We start from the raw sequence: 22,351 nt of genomic DNA, 5'->3' as shown, positions 1-22,351 counted from the left end.
TTAAAATGTAATTCATCTGTGTATTTAAGTGTTGGATCTTGGCTTAGCTTGTAGTAGGATTTTCCACAGTTATCTTTTTCTTTTACATTGCTCTACCTCCCTATTTCCATGAGACTGAGGCAACTGAGACCTAAAAGTGTGTATTTATGCAGTGATTAAAGCAGACACCCTGTGGGTAGGTGCAGGGCCAGGACAAGCTGTGGGCAGGAGGGGCGGCTGCCCTGGGCACTGTGGTTTCATGTGAGGTGGGCACTGCAAGGAGATTGAATGAGAGGGGATTTGTGTTGGGAGGGGCAATTTGGGGGCGGCAGTGGTTAAGAATTGCTAGGATTGGTGATTTAGGGGGATTTGTGTTGGGAGGGGGAGTAGAGGTAGAGGATTTGTGCTAGGAGGGGAGATTTGGGGGGATTGTGCTAGATCAGATGATATTTTGAAGGGGGGAGAAGAATTGTGCTAGGAGAGGACATTCAAAGGCATCAGTGGGTAATAATTGCTAGTATTGGTGATTTAGGGGCTTTTTGTTGGAAGTAGGGATAGAGGTAGAGGATTTGTGCTGGGGGGGGGGGGTTTAGGGGGTTTGTGCTAGATGAGGTGATATGGTGAAGGGGGAGGAGAATTCTGCTGAGGGGACATTTTTGTTTGGGGGGGGGGGGGGGGGGTTGTGCTAGGAGGCTGAATGTGAGTTTGTTGCTGAATGCTGCTGGAACTAACCACTGTGCTTTGCTGCTCCATTTGATGATCAAACATGGGCAGGAAGCCCTTAACACTGTAGCATGTGGACTGACTCTTTACAAGTCCGCTATTTAAAATTACATTTTGCAATATATAATATACACCTCTATATATAATATAAGTAATATATGATTATTAACACTGAAAATAGGTAATCTTTATCAGCTAACCGTATTTGAACATGTTTTTAAATTACAGATAACTTCACCTGTACCATTTAGAGCAACACGTGTGAAAGTCCTGCTGAGATGTGTCTAAAGTTGGTACTGGTAATTGAATTTCATATTGGTTAATTGTGTTCTTCTGTGATTAGGTCAAGCTCAGGAGGTCTTCCACCAAGCAGTAACCGTAAATTGCTTCAAACTCAGGCTCAAGTCGATGAGGTATGACAGCATTGACATTTACAGAGTTATAAAATAAAGAGAACAGCAAAGTCCAATAATCCACAGGAACCACGTGAAACTTATATCTCACTGATCTGATTGCACCTACCATGGCTGATCTGGTAACTGCATTACAACACTCTTCTTTGCAATTGTGGTTTGAACATACCAGATTGTATGTATTGCACTGGAACCCTGAAGCCAATGTATCCACTGGTGGTATAGGCACCAAGTGGCACACAAAGACCCATTAAATATAAGACAGATGTAATTAAAAACCTAATAGTCTCATGTCAAATCTGAAAAGTTTCCTATTCTTCTTCTATTCAGAGTCTAATAATATATGGGATCCCTATACAATTTAAAGTTGACTTTGCCTGATTTCAGAATCACATACTAGGGGCTGAAGTATCCTGTGCAAAGACTGGCTGGGGCTTATTATTTTGGTGAGGATACAGAGGACAGCCAATGGAATATACCCATCAGAAAGGCCAACATACTGAAAGTATTTTCAGAAAGATAGAGGCCAAGCTATCATTCTGTATGTGACACAGAGAACACACTGAAATACAAGGAACAACACACAAAAAGTGCATACAAATGAATATACAGTAAGAATGGATAGAGATGACTGTAAGAGAGAAAGTTCAATTGTGTTGTGTTTAATCTCCTCCTGATTTCTTTCATTGTCTGAATCCATTAAATAGCAGACAACAGTCTGGGAAAATGAATATAAGGATATGGAAAAATACAACTTTATTATGTGAAGGATGTAACAAACCAAGGAAAAGGAGGGTAGGAGCAGTTGTGACTAATGCCTGGTACACACAATGAGATTATCAGATGAATGATCATCCATGTTTTTTTTTTGTTTTTTTTTTGTTTTTTGCATGCTAGTCTCATATCGAAAATGAATGGGTTACTAAAGTACAAAAATTCTCATACATCAAAATAAAAATTCAGAAGTGATGTAATTTGTTGTAGTGTATTAGTATTGTATTTTCAAATGACCACTATACTGATAAAATCATACCTTCTGGTATTGTACGTGAAAAATTCTCGTGTTTGTCCCATCGAATATTTTCGCATGAATTGTCATGATTGGCTCTTGGAAGCTGTGTACTATCGATCAGATTATCATACAATCGCTTTGAAAGCTGTATTTTTCATACAATTTTCTGATCATGTGTATGGACCTTAAGTCACTTTATATGATGGGCACAGGAACAGTGGAACCTTCCGCACCTCTCACAGCTATGCCCCAGGTGAAAAGAGACTATAAAATAATAACAGGACAAGCTTTCTAAAAAACAGAAGATTTCCCCACTTTCTTAAAAATCTAAAAGCAGTGCAACGTATTTGACTATAAAAATTGTGAACAGATAAAAGCTAACCATTAGGTATGATAGTTACATAGTTACATAGTTGGTGAGGTCCAACCTATGTATGTGTTTTTATGTTAATATTATCCTCTTCCCGCCCAAGGTACGTCATATGACGTCCTTGAATTTGTGCGGGGATATCTGAATGATGCCTGCAGCTACAGGCATCATCTAGATATTGGCTTTTTCAGCCAGTGATTCCCTACACCATAAGAACAATCATAGCAGCTGTTCTGCCACTTGATTGTTCTTACGGGCGGTGAGAGGGGATGCCCCCCCCCGCCGGTGCTTCTACCGACTCACCGCTTCCATCGGTGAGTCGGACACAGGATCCGCCGTCCCTGGATGGTGACCATAGAGATTTCCGGTGGACTAGATGGTCGCCGGAGTCTCTATGATCGTTCGGAAGGCCTCTGCATTCAAACGAATGGCGCCACCTCAGCTGGGAAGCCGAGATCGTTTTTTTTTTTTTCTATTTCAGGCTTCCCAGCATAGAGGTGAGATGTGGGGTCTTATTGACCTCATATATCACTGTAAAGAGGAATGATCATGCCATATTCCTATTACAAGGGATGTTTACATAAATAAAAGTGATCAAATTTTTTTTTTTTAAAGTGTCAAACTAAAAAAGCAAAGTCAAATTGACAATAAAAAAAATTAAAAATTTAAAGCGCCCCTATCCCCATGTGCTCACACAAGTCCTGCCCACATATGAAAACGGTGTTCAAACCACACATGTGAGGTATCGCCGCGATCGGTAGAGTGAGAGCAATAATTCTAGCCCTAGACCTCCTCTGTAACTCAAAAAACGTGACCAGTAAAAAATTTTAAAGCATCGCCTATGGGGATTTTTAAGTACCGAAGTTTGGCACCATTCCACGAGCATGTGCAATTTTTGAAACGTGATTGGGTATCTATCTACTCAGCGTAACTTCATCTTTCACATTATGCAAAAAAATTGTGCTAACTCTAATGTTTTTTTTTTTTTTTTTTAAAGCATGAAAGCACGTTTTTTTTTTTTCCAAAAAAAAGTGTTCGAAAAATTGTTGTGCAATTACCGTGCTAGATAAAAAGTTGCAACAGCCATTGTATTCTCTAGGGTCTTTGCTAAAAAAAACATATATAATGTTTGGGGGTTCTATGTAATTTCTAGGAAAAAAATGATGAATTTTACATGTAGGAGAGAAATGTCAGAATTGGCCTGGATGGAAAGTGGTTACATTGTATACCCTTGTATGTTGTGGTCGTTAAGGTGCCAATCTAATAGTTTTTTGAAATTACCGCTTCTCCCCGCTAAAACCACTGTTTGTGGAAGAGAATTCCACATCCTTACCGCTCTTACAGTAAAGAACCCTCTACGCCAGGGATATGCAATTAGCGGACCTCCAGCTGCTCTACACAGTTTGAGGTTAAACTGCTTCTCTTCTAATTTTAGTGAATGGCTGCGTGACTTTTTAAATTCCGTTGCATGGAAAATTTTTATCCCTATTGTGGGGTCGCCAGTACGGTATTTGTACATTGCAATCATATCCCCTCTCAAGCGTCTCTTCTCCAGAGAGAATAAGTTCAGTGCTTGCAGTTTTTCCCCATAGCTGAGATCCTAGCATAGCATGATGTAGTGCCAACATCATCAACCACTGATGCACTTCATGGCATCTGCCATATATTCGATTGTGCAAACAGCTTCCTTGAGCGCATTTCATTTCATCAGTGCAACTTACTGTACAGTAATCCAGCTAGGGTCCAGGAGAGGTAAAGAGGTCAGATAAATTGAACTAAAAATTGTATAAATTAATATTTCTAGGACTTTCTTGAATAGGGTACACTAGCAAGGCTATTTTATTTTTTTTAACATGATAATGACAAGCACTAAAACATTACCCGGTGTACATGTGGGGACCCTCAATTGTGTATTGTTCCTGAGAAAAATGAAATCATAATTTGCTGCAAGTTTTTTAATGCATGTAATTTCAAGCAACATTCATTTGGTGACAATTCATTCTCTCCACACTAGGTGGCAGTAAAAGAAACAAAATAACAGCAGGACAGCGTGCTGCTTACATATGATATGATATTATATTATTATATTAGCTCAAATGAATTCTGAATTTTTTTTAAACCGACTTCTGTTTAACCATTTTGCCAAATCCACATTTTGTCCAACAACGCTCTCATACCTTTTAGACCATAAAATTACTTTAACCACTTCAGATCCGGAAGATTATACCCCCTGACTAGGGCATTTTTTGCTATTCGGCACAGCGCTTTAACTGGCGATGGCGATAGTCATGCAACACTGTACCCAAATAAAATTTATATGTATATTTTTATATGTATATATTTTTTATTATATAATATATTTATTTTTTACACAAATAGAGCTTTTTTGGTGCTCTTTGATCGCCTCTGGGTTTTTTATTTTTGTGCGGTATAAACTAAAAAAGACTGGAAAAATTTGAAAAATAGCTATTTTTTACTTTCTGCTATAAAACATATCTAATAAAAATTGTAAAACATCAAATTTCTTCATAAATTTTGCCCAAAATGTATTCTGCTGCCTGCAAATGAGGTGAAACAAATGTCAAAAAGAGAGAGAGAGACAAATAATTCCACAGTAGTGCAATAAATTAATCTACAAATCTCCTAAATATTATTATGAAATAATCAACATAAAACACCCATACATAATGAAAAGTGTCCATATGGCATATCAAAAAAATATATATGCTCCAACATATGCAAATCAATATGGTAATACAGTCCAACTTATCGCCTTATTAGATGTTATTGAAGAGCCGCTTTTACATGCCAATCTCCATCATGATTAACAAAGACACTCTCCACATGTGGGCATAGAAATTGAGACAGAGCCTCCAATAGTGTAAAAATACCTTAAGATAATAGGTTTGTTAAAAGTAATGCACTTACATCATAAAAGATTCAAAATCGCCTTGTTAAAATTCCAAGCATGCCAGGTGACTCGGTGTTGCGATCTCCTCATAGCTTCCTTCATACATATGGAGTCACCGTCTCAGCGTTGCCGCGTAGCCATGTCCCGACGCGTTTCATCACTTCGACCCCCCCTGTGACGAAGTCCGAGGAGTGGGGGTGGCTCTGAGGGCCGCCTTAGCCTCCCGAATCAGCCCAAGTGCTGCCTCCTGCACATTACTCCCCTTCCTGGGCCTTTTGGTTGGAAGGCGGAGGGGAGGGACCTGGGAATCGGTCAGGCTACTGGGCCGGGCCACCTCCTGGCTGCCACTTTCCCCCGCCACCTCCTGGCTACCACATTCCACGGCCTCCTCCTGGCTGAGACTTTCCTGTGTATGAAAAATGGACATAGTTTTAGTTATTTGTTCATCAATCACACACAATTTTCAGCACATGACTGTTGCAAATTGAATGTTAATAAATAGAAAAGACTATTATTCTGACCCCAGCATTTTTCATTCTTGTCCCAAACATTTTTGGCCACTACTGTCTATTGATATGTAAAACACTTTATTAAATAAGCAGTTAGTGATCAATAATAACATTTAGTTAACATCATTAATTTTACGACCAGAAATATGTTAAACAATGCTATACCTGACTCAAGCTGGGCTCCTCCACTTCTTCCTGGCTGGAAGGCCCAGGTTGGACATCGGAAGCCTCAGCTGTGGTGGAAGGAAGCATGGAAAGAAGAGTGGGCTTCAGTCTGGTCTGACAAATTCCGCAGTCTGCCGTAGTACCACAGCCTGGGGACATAAATGGCATCTGCTGCAGCTCCTGATCTCATGGAATCCTGGACCTTATTGCTCTCCCTATTATAAGTGCTCCTCAGCACACAAATTTTGGCTTTTAAATAGGGGATGGTTGCCGTGGGGATCACCGGCTTCACCAACTCTTCTCCAGCGCTGCCTGCCTCTTTTGTTTATGATTGTAATGTGGATGTTTCACCTGCCACAGACAGGGCAGCTCCCTGTACTTGTCTATGAATAGGGGGAGAAAGTTATGATCATTGAAGCCATGCATTTTCTCTGCAAGACACAACACAAGACAAACCCTAATGTCAGGCTAAACTCTCATAATCTTGTCCCAATATAGGCCTTAATCTATAATCAGTATAGGCCACTGATGCACCAAGTTAAAATTGTACCTTCGTTAGAACGATCGGCACTTCCGCTACTCCTTCCACTGCTCACAGATCGTATGTACGACGCACGCGTATTACGCTTTATATACACTGCACACACGTGAAACTCTGCCCGCCCCAGATGTTGTTTCTAGTCTATTCCCATTCCCTTGTCTTTCCGTGCAGTGGGAGAGCACATGGCGGAGACAGAGCAAGTGCATGCAGACAGCAGCAGCAACGACGAAAGCCCGGAGCCATGAACATCCCGATCCTGGAGAAGATTTAAGGCCTCAAATATGTCCTTTGTAGAGATGGTGGAGAAGGTGGACATCTTGAAGAGGGCCGACTATGATGGGAAGCATGGACCTTACCCAAACCCAAATGTGAGAAAGGCCAAGATCATGACTAAAGTTGTGAAAAGTCTGCGCCTGAATTTTGGGGTACAGCGATCCAAGGATCAACTGAGGAAATGCTGGTCAGACCTGAAATTGAGGGAGCAGGATCAGTACAGATGGATCAAGAGAGATCTTCAAAAAAGTAAGTTGTGTGTTCCTATTATTATTATTACTTGCATGCTGCTCCATGTGCTTTTCTTTACTGTATGTACAGTTTAAAATGGCAAGTTGCAGGTTCGAGGGCACAGTAATCGTTCGTAGTAAACATTGTTCATTCGCCCACTAATATGATGTTTGGGGCAGATCCAGGTTAACTACATTTGTTCATGCCTATTTGTATTAAAATAAGTTTAGTACAGTGTTGTCTAGATGGTTTTGTAGCTAGAATGAAATGCAAACTTGATTCAGTGTAAGGAGAGGACACTCAGCAGCTGTTTACACATCTGGATGCAGGAGCACAAGTGTGGGACACCAGAACAAACTTTTTAGAGTGTCCCACACAGGCGCTCCAGTGGATACTAGGGATGTCTCCTTGTGTGAAAATTGTACAAAAAAGGTAAGTATTCCAGCTTTAGAAAGGGAAAAAAATGGCTTCAGCTTGGAACTCTGCCCAAAAAGAAAATTGTACGACACTTCCAAGCAATGTTTCATATTACTATTTCTGCCCTAAAATATCTGTGTGCTAAGTATACCTTTTTTTTATTCACATAGGAGAGAAAAGACTCGGGACATCTGAGGACACCAGGGACCCCCAACCTCCTAAAGAAAAGGAAATCCCCACACCACAATCTAAGGATGTGGAGGAAGGAGAGGTTTATGAAGTGGGCGAAATAGTGACCACAACAGGTGAGTGTCTGAGACCACAGCTTCAGGTAATAGATGGAAGCCTGCATATTTATAATACATGGTGTGTTTTTTTATTTTAGGTGATGTGGATGTTGTGGAAGAAGATTTGCATTTCACAAGTGCAGACTTCTCCCTTTCGCCAAGTACTGCAACGTGGCGACTAGCCTCTGCTCGGGAGTGATGGCTTGCCACATGCAGGTGTCCTGCTTTGTAATATAAGGGGACAGCAAAGCCAACAAACCGTGAAAAACTGGGATTCGTCATCCGGAGATAATTCCTGAAATCATCAGGATTATTCTCACGGCTCTCCCGCAACTAAGGTATATGAGAGAATTGGTCACGCTGGAGCAACCAATTCTTCGTCCATGAACTCCTTCCCACCCTGTTTATGGACTGGGCTTGGGTCAAAGTAAGAACCCCAACACCAAGCCCCTGCACAGCATGAACTCTACGACGAGTACGTAACTGCAACATGGCTTCAAAACGATCAGCTGGTCAGAACGAACTAACAGAAAGCACTGAAAAACAGAAAGGCCTGAGAAGAGCGAGCTGAAATGAGCGGACAAGAACGAACTGACTACACGCACTGAAAACCAGATACGAACCCACAAGTACAAACTGAAGAGCAGTAATGATCTGAAAAGCACAAGGCTGAAAAGCATAAATTGTCTCTCACCAAACTTCTACTAACACGAGATAAACACGAGATTAGCAGAAGGAGCCCAAAGGGTGGCGCACTTGGTATTGAGCTTTCCTTTTCTAGTGCCGTTGTACGTGTTGTACATCACAGCGTTCTTGACGTTCGGAATTTCCGACAACATTGTGTGACCGTGTGTATGCAAGACAAGTTTGAGCCAACATCCGTTGGAAAAAAACATGGATTTTGTTGTCGGAATGTGCGATCGTGTGTACGCTGCATAACAGCGATTGTCACTGGGCTAGTTACGTAAGTAACCCTTTAACTGCCACCACTGACGTTTGTTTAGGAAGGGTCAGGACTTCCATCAATTTAGCAATACCAATTATGATTTCAGAATAAGCGTCTGCAACACACACTGCTACCACAGACAGGTCTGCTCAGAGGCCTTACTCTACAGCAGTGTTTCTCAACTCCAGTCCTCAAGGCGCCCCAACAGGTCATGTTTTCAGGATTTCCCTCAGATGAAACAGCTGTGGTAATTACTAAGGCAGTGAAACTGATCAAATCACCTGTGCAAAATAATGGAGAGCCTGAAAACATGACCTGTTGGGGTGCCTTGAGGACTGGCGTTGAGAAACACTGCTCTACAACAGTAGCGCTCTTTTAAGTTGCAGGTTCGTTTATAGCTTTCATTAAGAGCTTTAGAGACAAGGTTAACACTTGTCAACATAAAGGTTTATTATGAAAAGGTCAAAGCTGGGGTACATAAAACATTTACAGAAAAAAGATGTTTCAAAGAGATAAAGACAATATACAGCCACAAAGAAATAAGGTAGAATTGGGGAGGAAGAATACTTGCAATTAATGTCTGAGGGTTGATCAGAGTTTGATCGATGAGCTGGGTAATCAGTTCTCAAACTCGGCAGATGTTCTGCTTGGATGGTAAAAGGAGAACTGACCATTGTCTTGGCTTCTCCTCTTTTCTGTCGAATCAAAGGGGGTGTTGACAGTGACCAGTGACCAATCGTCTGGTCATCTTGTTTAGGGGTTGGTTGCTGGGAGGTGTCTACACTCATGACCATGTCCCAGGCACACTTTTTGATGCATATTCATATCTCTGCATCTATAGTGTTTACAGACTCCAAATATCAATATTATTCTTCAGTGTGAGATTTCCTTCAAAACAAATATAAACATGCTATGTCTAGTTTACGTAGGAGGTTTCCCATATGATCTGACATAGGGGTGTCTGGACTTGAAATGTTACACATTATCTGAGGAAACTAAATATGTCCATATTATGGCTGTGCTTTTATTAATTTGGAAGTTATGAAACATGCTGAAATTTCATACTTATTTAAGCGTTATGTGCATTCAGGTATTTACGACCGGTGTCTGCTGGTTCTCTGAATTGAGAGGGTGACAGTTTTATGACAGGCCTGAACATCCTGCCAGGCCAACATGAGGTGTTTTCACTGACCTAGCCTGGTTCTGCTTTCTCTGTTGAGATAACCTTTCCTTTGAAGTTTAAAACTATGAATTACTGACACACGGGAGGAGGGAGGGAGTTCAGATTTTTCTGTAATGTTACACGGTTAGTCAAGCTGTCATGGCTGCCCTAAGGTTCTCAAACAACCTGGCCACTAGCTACAGCTTTTCATGTCCAGTACGTGATATTTTTACAATCACCAGTGACATTAATAAAGTGATCAGTGATAATACTAAACACTGTCACAGTACTAATGACACTAGCTGGGAAGGGCTAACATCTAGGACAATCAAGGGGTTAAATATGTGCCTAACTATGTGAAATTGTGTGTACAGTGTGCTGCTTTTACTAACTGATCTCTGAGTTTCTCATTACTGCTTTGAACTGATGTTCCCTGTGTACAGAGCTCTGTGTTGAATGTCAACACAGAGCTCTGGGCTGTAAATGTACACAGCCGATCAGCATTTCCCAGCTGTGGGGGGGCACACATGCATGTGCCCTAAACCCAAAAGTAGGCAGCGACGTACCAGTACATCATTTTGCCTACGGCGGCCATTCGTCCACAGTAGAATGCTCGTGGTCGCTAAGCGGTTAAAAGAGATGTAAGGCCATAGCTTTTTTTTTTTTTTTTACTTCTCTTGTAGGTCACAGGAGTACACTAACTTTTCTCTCCTATGACAGAGTCAGCGAGTCAGCTTATAGCGAGCTATTGCCTGCTATCATCTGATGTCAGAAAAGCCGCTCCATGTCCTTTAAAGGAACCTGACCATATGTCAGAATTTGCCAAGCTGCCTAATTGACAGTGCATAGCTGAGACTTGAAGCCAGTTGCACCTATCCGTTCTTGTCCAACGTTCCAGTGAGCATTGGAGGGGCAGTGTGAAAAACAGTGACTGACAGTCACTGATCTCCGCTCCAAGCAGACCCGAGAAGTGAGCAATCTGTGGTCATGTGATCTCTCAGTTCTTGGTCTAAGAGCCGATGGCGAACAGCTTCAGCATCACATCAATGCTGCAGCATTGAGGTCAACATGAAAGTTTTTTTTTTTGTTTTTAAATGTATTCCAAACTTTAACCACTTAAGTAATAGTCTGTAGTACCCTTTTATTACTAGGCCATTTTTAAGTTTTTGAGTACTGTGACATTTTGACTAATTATTCTATCAATGTGACATTTTAGCCAAATACATTTTTATATATATATTTTTTTTTTTTTAGACAACTAGAGCTTTCTTTTGGTGGTATTTATTAACCATTGTTTTTTATTTTTTACTATATAATGGAAAAAACACTACAATTTTTGAACAAAATATTTTCCCTTACTTTCTGATAAAACATATCAAAAATACCAGAACAGTACAAAACCATACCCCCGCCCCAAAACTGGCTCACTTTTTTTTTTTTTTTTAAAGCAGGCACTCCAATTTGATATAATTTTTGCCACTTTTTTTGGAAATGGAGAAACAGGCTGGTATTGAGGGGGTTAAAACATAAGGCTCTGGTATTGGTGCAGTACATACAATAAATGTACAGGTCATACACAGAGGGAGGAGGAGAAGGTGAGTGGTTTAATGTACAGGACATATACAGCGAGAGTATGGAGATGAGGGGGTTCATGTATAAAGGTGAAGGGGCTAATATACATGGGAAAGGGGGGGGGGTTCAAATTGATACCAAAAACTTGGGATCCACTGTACTGGAATTAATGAACAATTCATTCAGTAGTTCCTTTTTCCTCCATTGTAAGAGGAAGGGGCAGGATCTCCAATGTAAGGCTCCATTCACACCTGAGGGCTGTGCAGTGACAGCTGCTGCAGCATGTTTTTTTTTACCCTTTTTTTGTTTTTAAGTGGAGCGTTTTTGGAGCGGCACCATTCATTTGAATAGGCCTCCCTCCGCTCAAAAAAAGCTCATGTACCAAATCTTGGAACAGAGCCAGGAGCGATTGTAGCATGTTTTGTGTCTCGATGATCACGGCTAAATCGCACCCATTAGGAAATAATGGCATCCCAAATGCGCTCCACATTTCGCCGTGATTATGGAATCGCGCCGATTCCACCCGCGATCCAAAGCTCTCAGGTGTGAACGGACCCCAAATGCTACACTGTTTACATTTGTGAGTACTGTGATTTGGTCATCACATTAATTACATGGATTGGAGATACTCGGACTGGCTCTGTACACAGTGTCTCTGAACCGAGTTGTCGCCCGATGGGGCACATTAATGGGTGCACTGGCCATCCATGGGTGCACCATTTCACCATCCAAAAACATAAACAGAACATAAGTGGTTAAACCATATATCAGAGAAAAAACACGCATACTTTCCCATGTTTTATCCCTTCGAAGACCCTGTCAAACTGCCAGCAATGCACTCAGATGCATATAAAGCGCCTTAAAAAAGTATGCGTTGGACAGCACACATACAAAAACCCATCCTTCTGAGACTCAAGGGTTACGGTGACGTCAGTGTGTCGCTCCACCCTACATGTTTTGTCATACGTTGACGTCGCTTCCAAGCACCCAGCAGCTGCCCATGGACAACAGTTATGTTGAATAAAGCAGCAGCTACCAATTATAAGGTAGGCACCCGAAGAGATGTCTCTGGCTGTCTATGTGGAGACGGCAACGAGGAAGCTTGGCGTGAGCTGTTTGTATCCCGAGAGAGGCTAAGTTTACAAAGTTTACATTGACCTTGCTTAATTGTATAGGTTACACTATACCAGGTGAGAATATTCCTGGAGCGGGGGGGGAGTACCCTGTGGTGACACATTGTTTGCTATATAAGCCCTATGAGGAGTGCATGGAGTGAGAAGCACTACATGTGGATTATAATTGGATTCAAGGGGCTTAATCGCAGCTTGCATGGACTTTATTTTGGACTGCACCATTTTTGCACTAGAATTGTTTGCAACAGGAATATTTAATTACAATTTTTTTATGTATTAATTTAATTATAGTTATTTTTGTATAGCACGTTAAACACATATTTTTATTTTTTTTTTGGATACTTTTTGCATTTATCATTAGTATATAGAGCACAACACAATTTAAATACTTTAAACAATACCAATACATGTTGGATCTAAAATGATAACTATTGAACACGCTCACTTACTCCACTGTGTCTATAGAAGGAGCATTAAAACCCTCGGCTGCTCTCCTGATTTGTTCTACAAACATGTTCTCCTCTCTTCCTTTTTTGGGCAGTTTCAAAATGAAAATCATTGTTATAGTATTAATATCTGGTTGGATACATATTATTCAGAGATTGGGGGACATTGCTGGAGTAACACGCATGCCGGGCATTGAGTATTGGTAGGGTGAAAAGTAGGAGGAGGAAGTGCTATTGAGACGTGAGAGAAGACTAAATGAGGCACCTAGAGAGCTATAGACAAGATTCATGATCAAGGCCTGACATAACATTCATAATTAGTATAAAGATAGAAGGTAATGAGAATGAACAGATTATACTTAAGAAGAAATAGAAGGTGGCGTGGCCGGGATGGTGGACTGAGCAGACGTACCTTGTGAGCTCTGCTGGCGAAGAATCCATTTATAGATCCGTTTTTGGGGTAAATAGCAAATTATTGGACTGACAGCTTCTGCATGCCTTCTAGAGCCTCTGGAGGCCCAAAACGAGACAAAAAGCTGAAGTTTCCACCCAGCATTGAGGCTACAGTGACCCCCGTCCCCGGATCAGCGGCCTACACAGCGCCTTTGCAATATGGCATCGCAGACTGACGAGGAGGCAGCTCCACCAGGCATACCGGAGGTAATGGCAGCTATAACTATGTGCCAGACAGCGCTTACGTCCAAGATAGAGGCTGTACAGTTGGACGTGGGGCTGCTGAGGCAAGACCTGGACAAGATCCGATCCAGAATAACAGTGGTGGAGCGGTGGGTTGGTGACACGGAAGATACTGTAGCCGACCATGAGGCCTCCATCAGAGCACTCTAAACGAAGGTTAAGACGTTGGAATATCGGGCAGAGGATGCCAAAAACCGGAGCAAGAGGAACAACCTTCGCATTGTCGGGCTCCCGGAGGGAGTTGAGGGGCGCAATCCCGCTGCCTTCATGGAGGACCTGCCACGATCGGTTCTTCCCACGGGGCACCTATCATCCTACTTTATGGTGGAAAGGGCTCATCGTGTACCGCCGAGGCCAGGACCAGAGGGAGCACCCCTTCGTACACTAATCCTATGACTGCTAACCTTCCGGGATAGAGACGAGCTCCTGCGAGCAGCCCGCACAGCAGGCGACATCCCTTACCGTAACATGAAGCTTATGATATTCCCCGACTACACGTTGGAGACACAGAGGCAGCGCCAGTCTTTTGACGCTGTGAAAGCGGCTCTTCGAGTCAAGGGGATTCGCTATAGTATCCTGTTCCCAGCCAAGCTACGTGTAGTCGATGGGGAGACGGTAAGGATCTTCACCAGCCCTAAAGAAGCCGGCCGTGGCTGGAGACATTGCCTTCGTGATGCCCTTTCACCAGCTGCTCTAAGCCCTTAAAAATTTTTTTTTCCTTTTCCTTTTGTTTGGGGCCGCTGAGGCTGGAGTCGGGGCTCTGCACTGTGGAGGTAGGGTCACTGTCGTATACAGACTAAACCCAGACTTAGGTCACGGAGAGCATTTGGATACAGTTGGGCCTATAGACCTGTTTTTTCCTAAGTTCATTCTCATGCTACATGTGGCCCTCCCTGTACAGTAACCCGTAATGAAGCACCAGTACAACGGATTTTGTGCAAATACATTGTCGTAACCCAGCTGCTTGGCTGGGTCATATCCTGCATATCTACATAAGTTTTCCTTTTCCTTTATTGACTCTCCAGCAACTCAACCAGTGGGAAATTCTTTTTCCTTTTTTTTTTTTTGGATACAAACTTGGAATGTCCTAATCGGGCCCACGCCTCCTGATACATTTTTATTGGATTGTTCAGGAAATTTTTCTGGGGTCATGTGCCCCTCGATGTTTGAGGGTGCACGGGGTGGGGGGGGGGGGGGGGGGAGTTGGATGGCCGTTTCCATCTGTAAGTTGGTTGTTTTATTATTATTTTTAGGTTTACTACTGTTCATGGTTGGTCGATGTGAGCTATTTGATGTATGCAACATGTGGCTGTCCGGGGGTGTGTAGTCACCACGCCCTAATAGAATGGCGGGCTCTGGGAAACAATGGTTGGTGGAGGGCTGCGCACCTACGGATGTGACCAGAGTATCAACATTCTGGTATCCTTCATTTATGGCTGTGTAGGAAATATGGCTAATTTTACAGTACTGTCTTGGAATGTCAGAGGCCTCAACTCAGCAATCAAACAGTCCCTAGTGCTTAAATACATACAGCAACATAACCCCAAAATATGTATTTTGCAAGAAACCCACTTAATAGGGGCCAGGATCCTAGGGTTAAAGAGAGCCTGGGTATGTGCCCATTATCATGCTTCCTATTCCAACTACGCTAGAGGAGTAAGTGTTTTGGTGCATAGATCCTTGTCTTTCCAAATGGTGGCAGTTAAAACTGATCCCGGAGGCAGATATGTTCTTGTGCATGCATTAATAGCTGGTTCTCCATATGTAATTGTAGGGATATACCTGCCTCCTCCTGCTGATACTACTTTACTTCACACCCTGATGCAAACTGTTATACAATATGATGTCAGTAGAGTGCTGTTTGTGGGGGATTTTAATTTGGTCATGTCTAATGAGTTGGACAGGCTCCGCCCTGCTCCCTACTACTACAGGTCTGTCACAATGGGCGTCCTCCTTCCACTTGACGGATCTCTGGCGCCATTTCCACCCCTCGGAAACCCAGTTTACCTGCCTCTCCACTACCTATTGGACGTTGTTCTGCATAGATATGGCTTTTGCCTAATCTGACCTGCTGAGGGAGATTGTGTCCACTGAGATTCTCTCCCGCGGCATTTCAGATCATGCCCCCTTGGTGGTCACGGTTCAGGCGGTTCCACCTGGAGGGCCGAGGCTGTGGAGACTATGCAGATACTGGATTATGGACACAGAGATTAAAGAGGAGACGCCCGAGGCATTGTGCAATTATTGGCTAAATAATGCAGACTCCTCTGGACCACTAACAACATGGGATGCATTTAAGGCCTGGTTGAGAGGCGAATATATTAGGAAAATTGCAAATAGAAAAAGGGTGTCTGGGCAGTCTCTCAGGCAGTTAGAGGAACAGGCCCGGGAAAAGGAACAACTATATGTCAGCATCCCGAACTCAGATAATTACATCTCTTGGCAATGCACCATTAGGGAACTGACGCTGTTGCGAGTGAACCTTACTAAGAAATCTATATTGGATAGCGCCCAGAGGGTGTTTGAATACGGGGACAAAAATGGTAGGCTTCTAGCCTGGTTGGCCAAAGGACAATATGCAACGACTCATGTAGGTAGGCTGCGGGACACAGATGGTACACTCTTGACCAACCCTGAGACAATCAGTAATAGATTTCTACAATTTTACCAAGAGTTGTACTCTTCTAGGGTTAATTATACAGCTATTGACCTGTCTGACTATTTAGACCTCATACCGTTACCCACTCTTGAACCAGACCAAAGCAAAGCTCTGGATGAAGACATAACACTGGAAGAGATTCAGAAAGCCATGGGTTGCATGCAGGCAGGGAAGGCCCCTGGTCCGGATGGTATACCCATAGAGTTTTACTCAATGCATCAGGAGCTGTTGGCCCCCAGATTGGCCTCTCTCCTCTCGCAGTTCTATAATCTTACTGGGGAAACTTTTTTTGCATTGATCCATGTCCCCTGGGGCAGGACCCAGGTACCCAAACACTTTTTATGAAAATAACTTGCATATAAGCCTTTAAAATTAGCACTTTCAATTATTCATGTTCGTGTCCCAGAGACTTTAACGGTGTTCGCGTGTTCGAACAAACTTTTTTCCTGTTCGCATGTTCTGGTGCGAACCGAACAGGGGGGTGTTCGGCTCATCCCTAGTCTCCGGACTGCCCCAGATGTCGATCCCCTGATAGCACATACTTGCATATGTTCTGGACCTGTCCCCTTATTAAGAAGTTTTGGGCAGCGATTTTTGAAAGTATTAATATTCGCTTGCAATTGACGTTACCAGTGTCGCCTGAACTGGCCCTATTGGGCATACATGAGGATGATCAGAGACCTCGGTATACAAAAATACTCATCTCATTGTTGCTGTTTTATGCCAAGAAAGAAGTCCTTAAGAAGTGGGCTTCACCAACTCCCCCAAAGGTAGATTCTTGGGACTCCACTATAAATGCTGTATTACCCCTATATAAGATGACCTACACTAACAGAGGCTGCCCACAGAAGTTCAGTCGGATATGGTTACCCTGGACTGAACAATTCTAATACTTCCACCGCATAATGAGTAAAGCACCGCCCCAAGATATTGTGACAATGGTATAAGCTGACGCAATTCCCCCCCCCCCCCCCCCCCCCCCGGACAAGGGATGCTGTTTTTAATTGAACATTATAGAACATGGGCACCTGGGAAGTTATATGTAACGCTGAATGTACCGACCTGTACGGCTCATTTGCCCTTCCTATACTGATTTTGTTATCTCTTTTCTGTATTTTACCTTGCTTACTCCTGGATTGTACATAAGAGCTCAATATATGACTGTTAATTGGTATGTGATGTCTTCTCAATAAAGACCAACCTTGTTGTTAAAAAGGAAATGGAAAGTACAATGGGGTACAATACAATAGCCTGCGGCAGGTTGGCTCCTCTGCTCGAGCCGTCGTAGCTATACGTCGGCTCGCGGGGTCGGTATAGTAGGCGCGCGCCCGCTGCTTAGCGGGGGGGGGGCGATGCTCGTGGCCAATGGTCGCGATGACCGCCGGCCACGAGCGATTGTGAGCAGGAGACACAAAACAGGGACGAGTGTGTGTAAACACACACTTCCCTGTTCTGTTCTGACAGGAGTGACAGATCATGTGTTCATATTAGCTAGGAACCATGATCCGTCACTTCCTCTAGTCAGTGCCTTCCCCCTTCAGTTAGAATCACCTCCCAGGGAACACAGTTAACCCCTAGATCGCCCCCTAGTGTTATCCATTCACTGCCAGTGACATTTTTACAGTAATCAATGCATTTTTATAGCATTGATCGCTGTATTAATGCCAATGGTCCCAAAAATGTGTCAAAATTGTTCGATGTGTCCACCATAATGTCACAGTCATGATAAAAATCGCAGATCGCCGCCATTACTAGTAAAAAAAAATAATAATAATAATAAAAATGCTATAAATCTATTCCCTATCACGCAATTGTCAATTGTTAAAATGACGCAGTGCCGAATTGCAAAAAGTGCTCTGGTCAGGAAGGGGGTAAATTCTTCCAGGGCTGAAGTGGTTAAACAACAACTTGCCTCTATAAAGCTATTCTGTCTGTTGTAGGCAGTCAAGTCTGAAACAGATCTGAACTTCCCTTTTAGTGCATGATCTGTGTAAAAAAACAAATAAAACATCCCGCATTAACATACAATGTGCAAAAACCAATATACTTATAAATATACTTATATGTTGCCTCTAATTGACTGTCATTTGTTCCCACATCAAAAAAGAATATAGAAAAAAAAAAAAAAGCACAGCGCAACTGGAAATCAATACAAAGCCAATCAGTGTAATGATTTCATATCAATATGAATCACATAATATCAAACCAGTGTCCGTGTGATTATTTAAGGTGTCCATATATCACCCAATAGAGTGAAAATCAATATTATTCTGCCAAATATTCATTCCATCCAAATCCGTGAACAATTCCTGCATCCTTAACCAATCCGTGCAGCCACCATCATCGACTCAAACCGCTTACCTGTGTATATGACCTACGCAAAGGTACAGTTAATATGTGCCTTGCCCTTTCACCAGGGCTGGCATTTGCTACAGGTATTCACTCAATTTGTCAATAAAAAATGGTCTTCAATCCTCCTTTAGGCTTGGTTCACACTACTGCAACCTGAAAGTTACGTGACGTACGGTGACTTGATACGACACGATTACTACTTTGATGTGACTTTGAAGCGACTTTCAGGGAATGCCTGGGTGACCTTCCTGTAATGTTGGATCCAAATCACATCAATATAGATGGGGATCTGACTTGGAGGGGACTTCCATTAAAGTCTATGTGCACAAGTTGGATAGAAAACACCTTGAAGTAGTACAGGAACCTTTTCTAAAGTCGGAGAAAATTCAGTAGTGCTAATCAAGACAGCTCTCATTGACTAACATGGGATTTCACATGTCATACAACTTGGGGTCTCACAAGTCAGATCCCAAGTCGCGGCAGTGTGAACTGAGCCTCGCTGGTTAGCTTTAACCTCAGGAATATTCACTCCAAAAGAATAAAACAGCCTCTTATCGTGCAGTAATTCATATAATCATCCCTTTATTAACCACTTCAATACTGGGCACTTTTGCACCTTCCTGCCCAGGCCAATTTTCATTTTTCAGTGCTGTCACTTTTTAAATGACAATTGCGCGGTCATGCTACACTGTAGCCAAATTTAATTGTTATCATTTTGTTCCCACAAATAGAGCTTTCTTTTGGTGGTATTTGATAACCTCTGCGGTTTTTATTTTTTTGCTAAACAAATAAAAAAATGACCGAAAATTTTGAAAAAAAAAAAGTTTTTCTTTGTTATAAAATTTTGTAAATAAGTAAGTGTTCTCTTTCATTGATGGGCACTGATAAGCTGCACTGATGGACACTGATAAGGTGACACAGATGAGGTGGCACCAATGAGATGACACTGATGAGGTGGAACTGATGGGCACTGACGATAGGCACTGATAGGCGGCACTGATAGGTGGCACTCATAGGTGGCACTGGTGGGCACTTATGGGCACTGATAGGCGACACTGATGGGCACTGAAAGGCTGCACTGATGGGTCTCTCAGAGGCGAGTGAGGAAAAGCCGATTAACGGCTCTTCCTGTTTACATCGTGATCAGCCGTGATTGGACACGGCTGATCACATGGTAAAGAGTTTCTGTCAGAGACTCTTTACCTAGATCGGAGTGGTGGTGTGTCAGACTGACACGCCGCGACAACGATCGCTGCGATGCGCGCCCCCGGGGGCGCTCAGTGGCTTGTTATCCTGACCACGTCATATGATGTTCAGTCAGGTTAACACAACCACTTTACCGACGTCATTTTGCTATATGGCGGGCGGCAAGTGGTTAAAACAAGTATAAAGGCACTTCCATCCAGTGCACATAGAATTATCGCCTCCTTTCAAAATATATCATTGCTCCTTGAGAACCAGCATTGACATCAAGTGTACAGCTACTTACTTCCGGTTCCAGTCGTGATGACGTCACGTGGCTCCACAACTAACGCACTTCGTCACGCGACCCGTGACTTCCTCAAAGGAACTTTTTTTTTTTCTTTTGTTCTGTTCTCATCTGCATGAGGGGCTTGGAGGAGTTGGTATAGAAACTTCAGGGAGGCATGTCAGCAGGAGGCAAAGAAAAAGCAGTACACTGATCTTCCCAGTGAAGAGCTGGGGGGGAGGTGTTGGGTCAGGACAAGTGCAATACAGTTGCACAGAACAGGAAATTATAACATGTTTTTTATTTTAGGTAAACCACTTGCTTAGCAACCTGGACACAAGCCACAATTGGAAGGCGGAAGCAAACAATGTGGCCCTCTGTTGGACAGGTTGAAGTTTGCCTAATGATTAAATGTTTTTGCAGAAGAGTTGGAAAGTTAGAAACTGTATTTGGTAATTCCAGTGATAAAGGTTTTAGAATATATTTCACAAGTGCACTATATGCTGCAAAGAGAAGTACTATTTTAGAGCTTTCATATTGTTTAGCATGACAGCGCCTGGCTTATTAATTTGGACCGCAATGCACAAAGTGCAGTATTTTCTAGTAAGCAATCAACAAGCAAAGTTCATTGTTACCACTGCACTAATCTGTTGAAAAGTAAGATCTGTTGTAGTGGGTTACTGCTCTGTCATGTTAAAAGTGCCCTATGTAGTGCATTATAAAGTATGCAAATTAAAGAAAATTGCAATGTTACCTAAAGTGATCCTCTAACCACAGGTTTACTTACATAAAAAAATGGGTAGAAGAGCATCTACACACCTTTCTGACAGACTGTGTCTTGAAATATCACTGCTTTGCTAGTCTATTCTCTGCAGGTATTCTACATTTCTGGATGGGTCAAACACCCAAATTTAGGCTGTAACATAGTGCAAATACAACCCCTCCCCCCCAATTGATACTTCTTTTAGCACTCCAACTGAAAGCCGATACCCCAGTGTAGTAGCCAGGTGCTTGGCTAAGATTTAGAGTGAGAGAAACACTGGCTGCAGCTGCTCTCTGTAGCTGCTGTCCTGCATTGCTGAACTAGTTAATAGCTATATCAGCAAAAGGAGGGAGCCGCCGAGCAGGAACTTTTGAACTACATTCCCCAGAGAGGAGATTGCCAGGAGGAGGGGATAGAGTTGCATTTTCCCAGGCTGTACAAAATATAGCTTCCTCTTGCCATAAGGGAGAGTAGAGAGTGCACATCGCTGTCCAGGGTGCACCATCACTGCTGCATGTCGGTGGCCTGAGCAGGATCCAGGCCACTGAGTTTGGTGGTGTGAACAGAGTCACATGGGTGCAGAGCAGAGAGTGGACCAATTGCTGTATGTGACCGGATTGTGAGCTGCAATATCACTGGGAAAGGTGCGCTGCTGTGGTCGGGGATTTACTATCTGCTGCTAGAGAGACTTCGCCCTTTAAGAACTAACCATACAGCTATTTAGTAGCCTTATTGCTGCCTGCAGGTTTGACTGGGACTGTTCTCATGTGTACCATTAGTATAATTGGGAACTAACACTAGCCGGCTGAAGAGTTTGGACTAAAGACTGCCCCTTTACCGCTGCTACACAGAGACCTTTACCTATTATGCTAAGAGGTACATCTCAGGGGACATTGCACCATATGATAGCCATTCTCCTTGAGCGCACTCTATTGAACTAGTTATATTATTATTATTCAGGTTGCAGTTCATGCTTATATGCACTGTTTATTGCTGACTTTGCTGATTTATGCGTTGATTCGAGTCTAATGGTAGAGAACTCTATTCTAGGTTACTCTGACATTACTGTCTAGCAGACTGTGTCTGAATCTACTTCCTGTATGTACATATATTCTTAAACCATCATTCGTTCTAACCTGTACCAATACATTGAGGTAATTTACCACTAAACAGCCTTGTGACTATTTCCTGGTACTAACTCACAGCCAAGGAAAAGTTATCTATATGTGTGTTCTTATAAGTGCATGCAATAACTTTCGTTAAATCAAGTGTGTCAGCGGGAATGAGGTTGTTTTTGGAGTCAAGGCGCGGGACAGAGAACCC

The 22,351-nt window shown here is 42.7% G+C and overlaps 1 protein-coding gene across 1 annotated transcript in view; it reads left to right on the top strand.

The window, feature by feature from the left end:
- Window positions 1-22,351, top strand: part of LOC141139586 (vesicle-associated membrane protein 1-like) — a 71,496-nt gene that overhangs the window by 11,790 nt on the left and 37,355 nt on the right. Inside the window, exon 2 of the mRNA XM_073625863.1 lies at window positions 1,046-1,115. Within this exon, the coding sequence (XP_073481964.1) occupies window positions 1,046-1,115 (70 nt within the window). The remainder of the gene's footprint in view (window positions 1-1,045; window positions 1,116-22,351) is intronic.

This window comes from Aquarana catesbeiana, linkage group LG04 (assembly GCF_042186555.1).
Source record: "Aquarana catesbeiana isolate 2022-GZ linkage group LG04, ASM4218655v1, whole genome shotgun sequence".
In the NCBI taxonomy this organism is placed as follows: Eukaryota; Metazoa; Chordata; class Amphibia; order Anura; family Ranidae; genus Aquarana; species Aquarana catesbeiana.
Note: the sequence above shows the minus strand (reverse complement) of the source record. Positions and strands in the feature narration are given on the sequence as shown.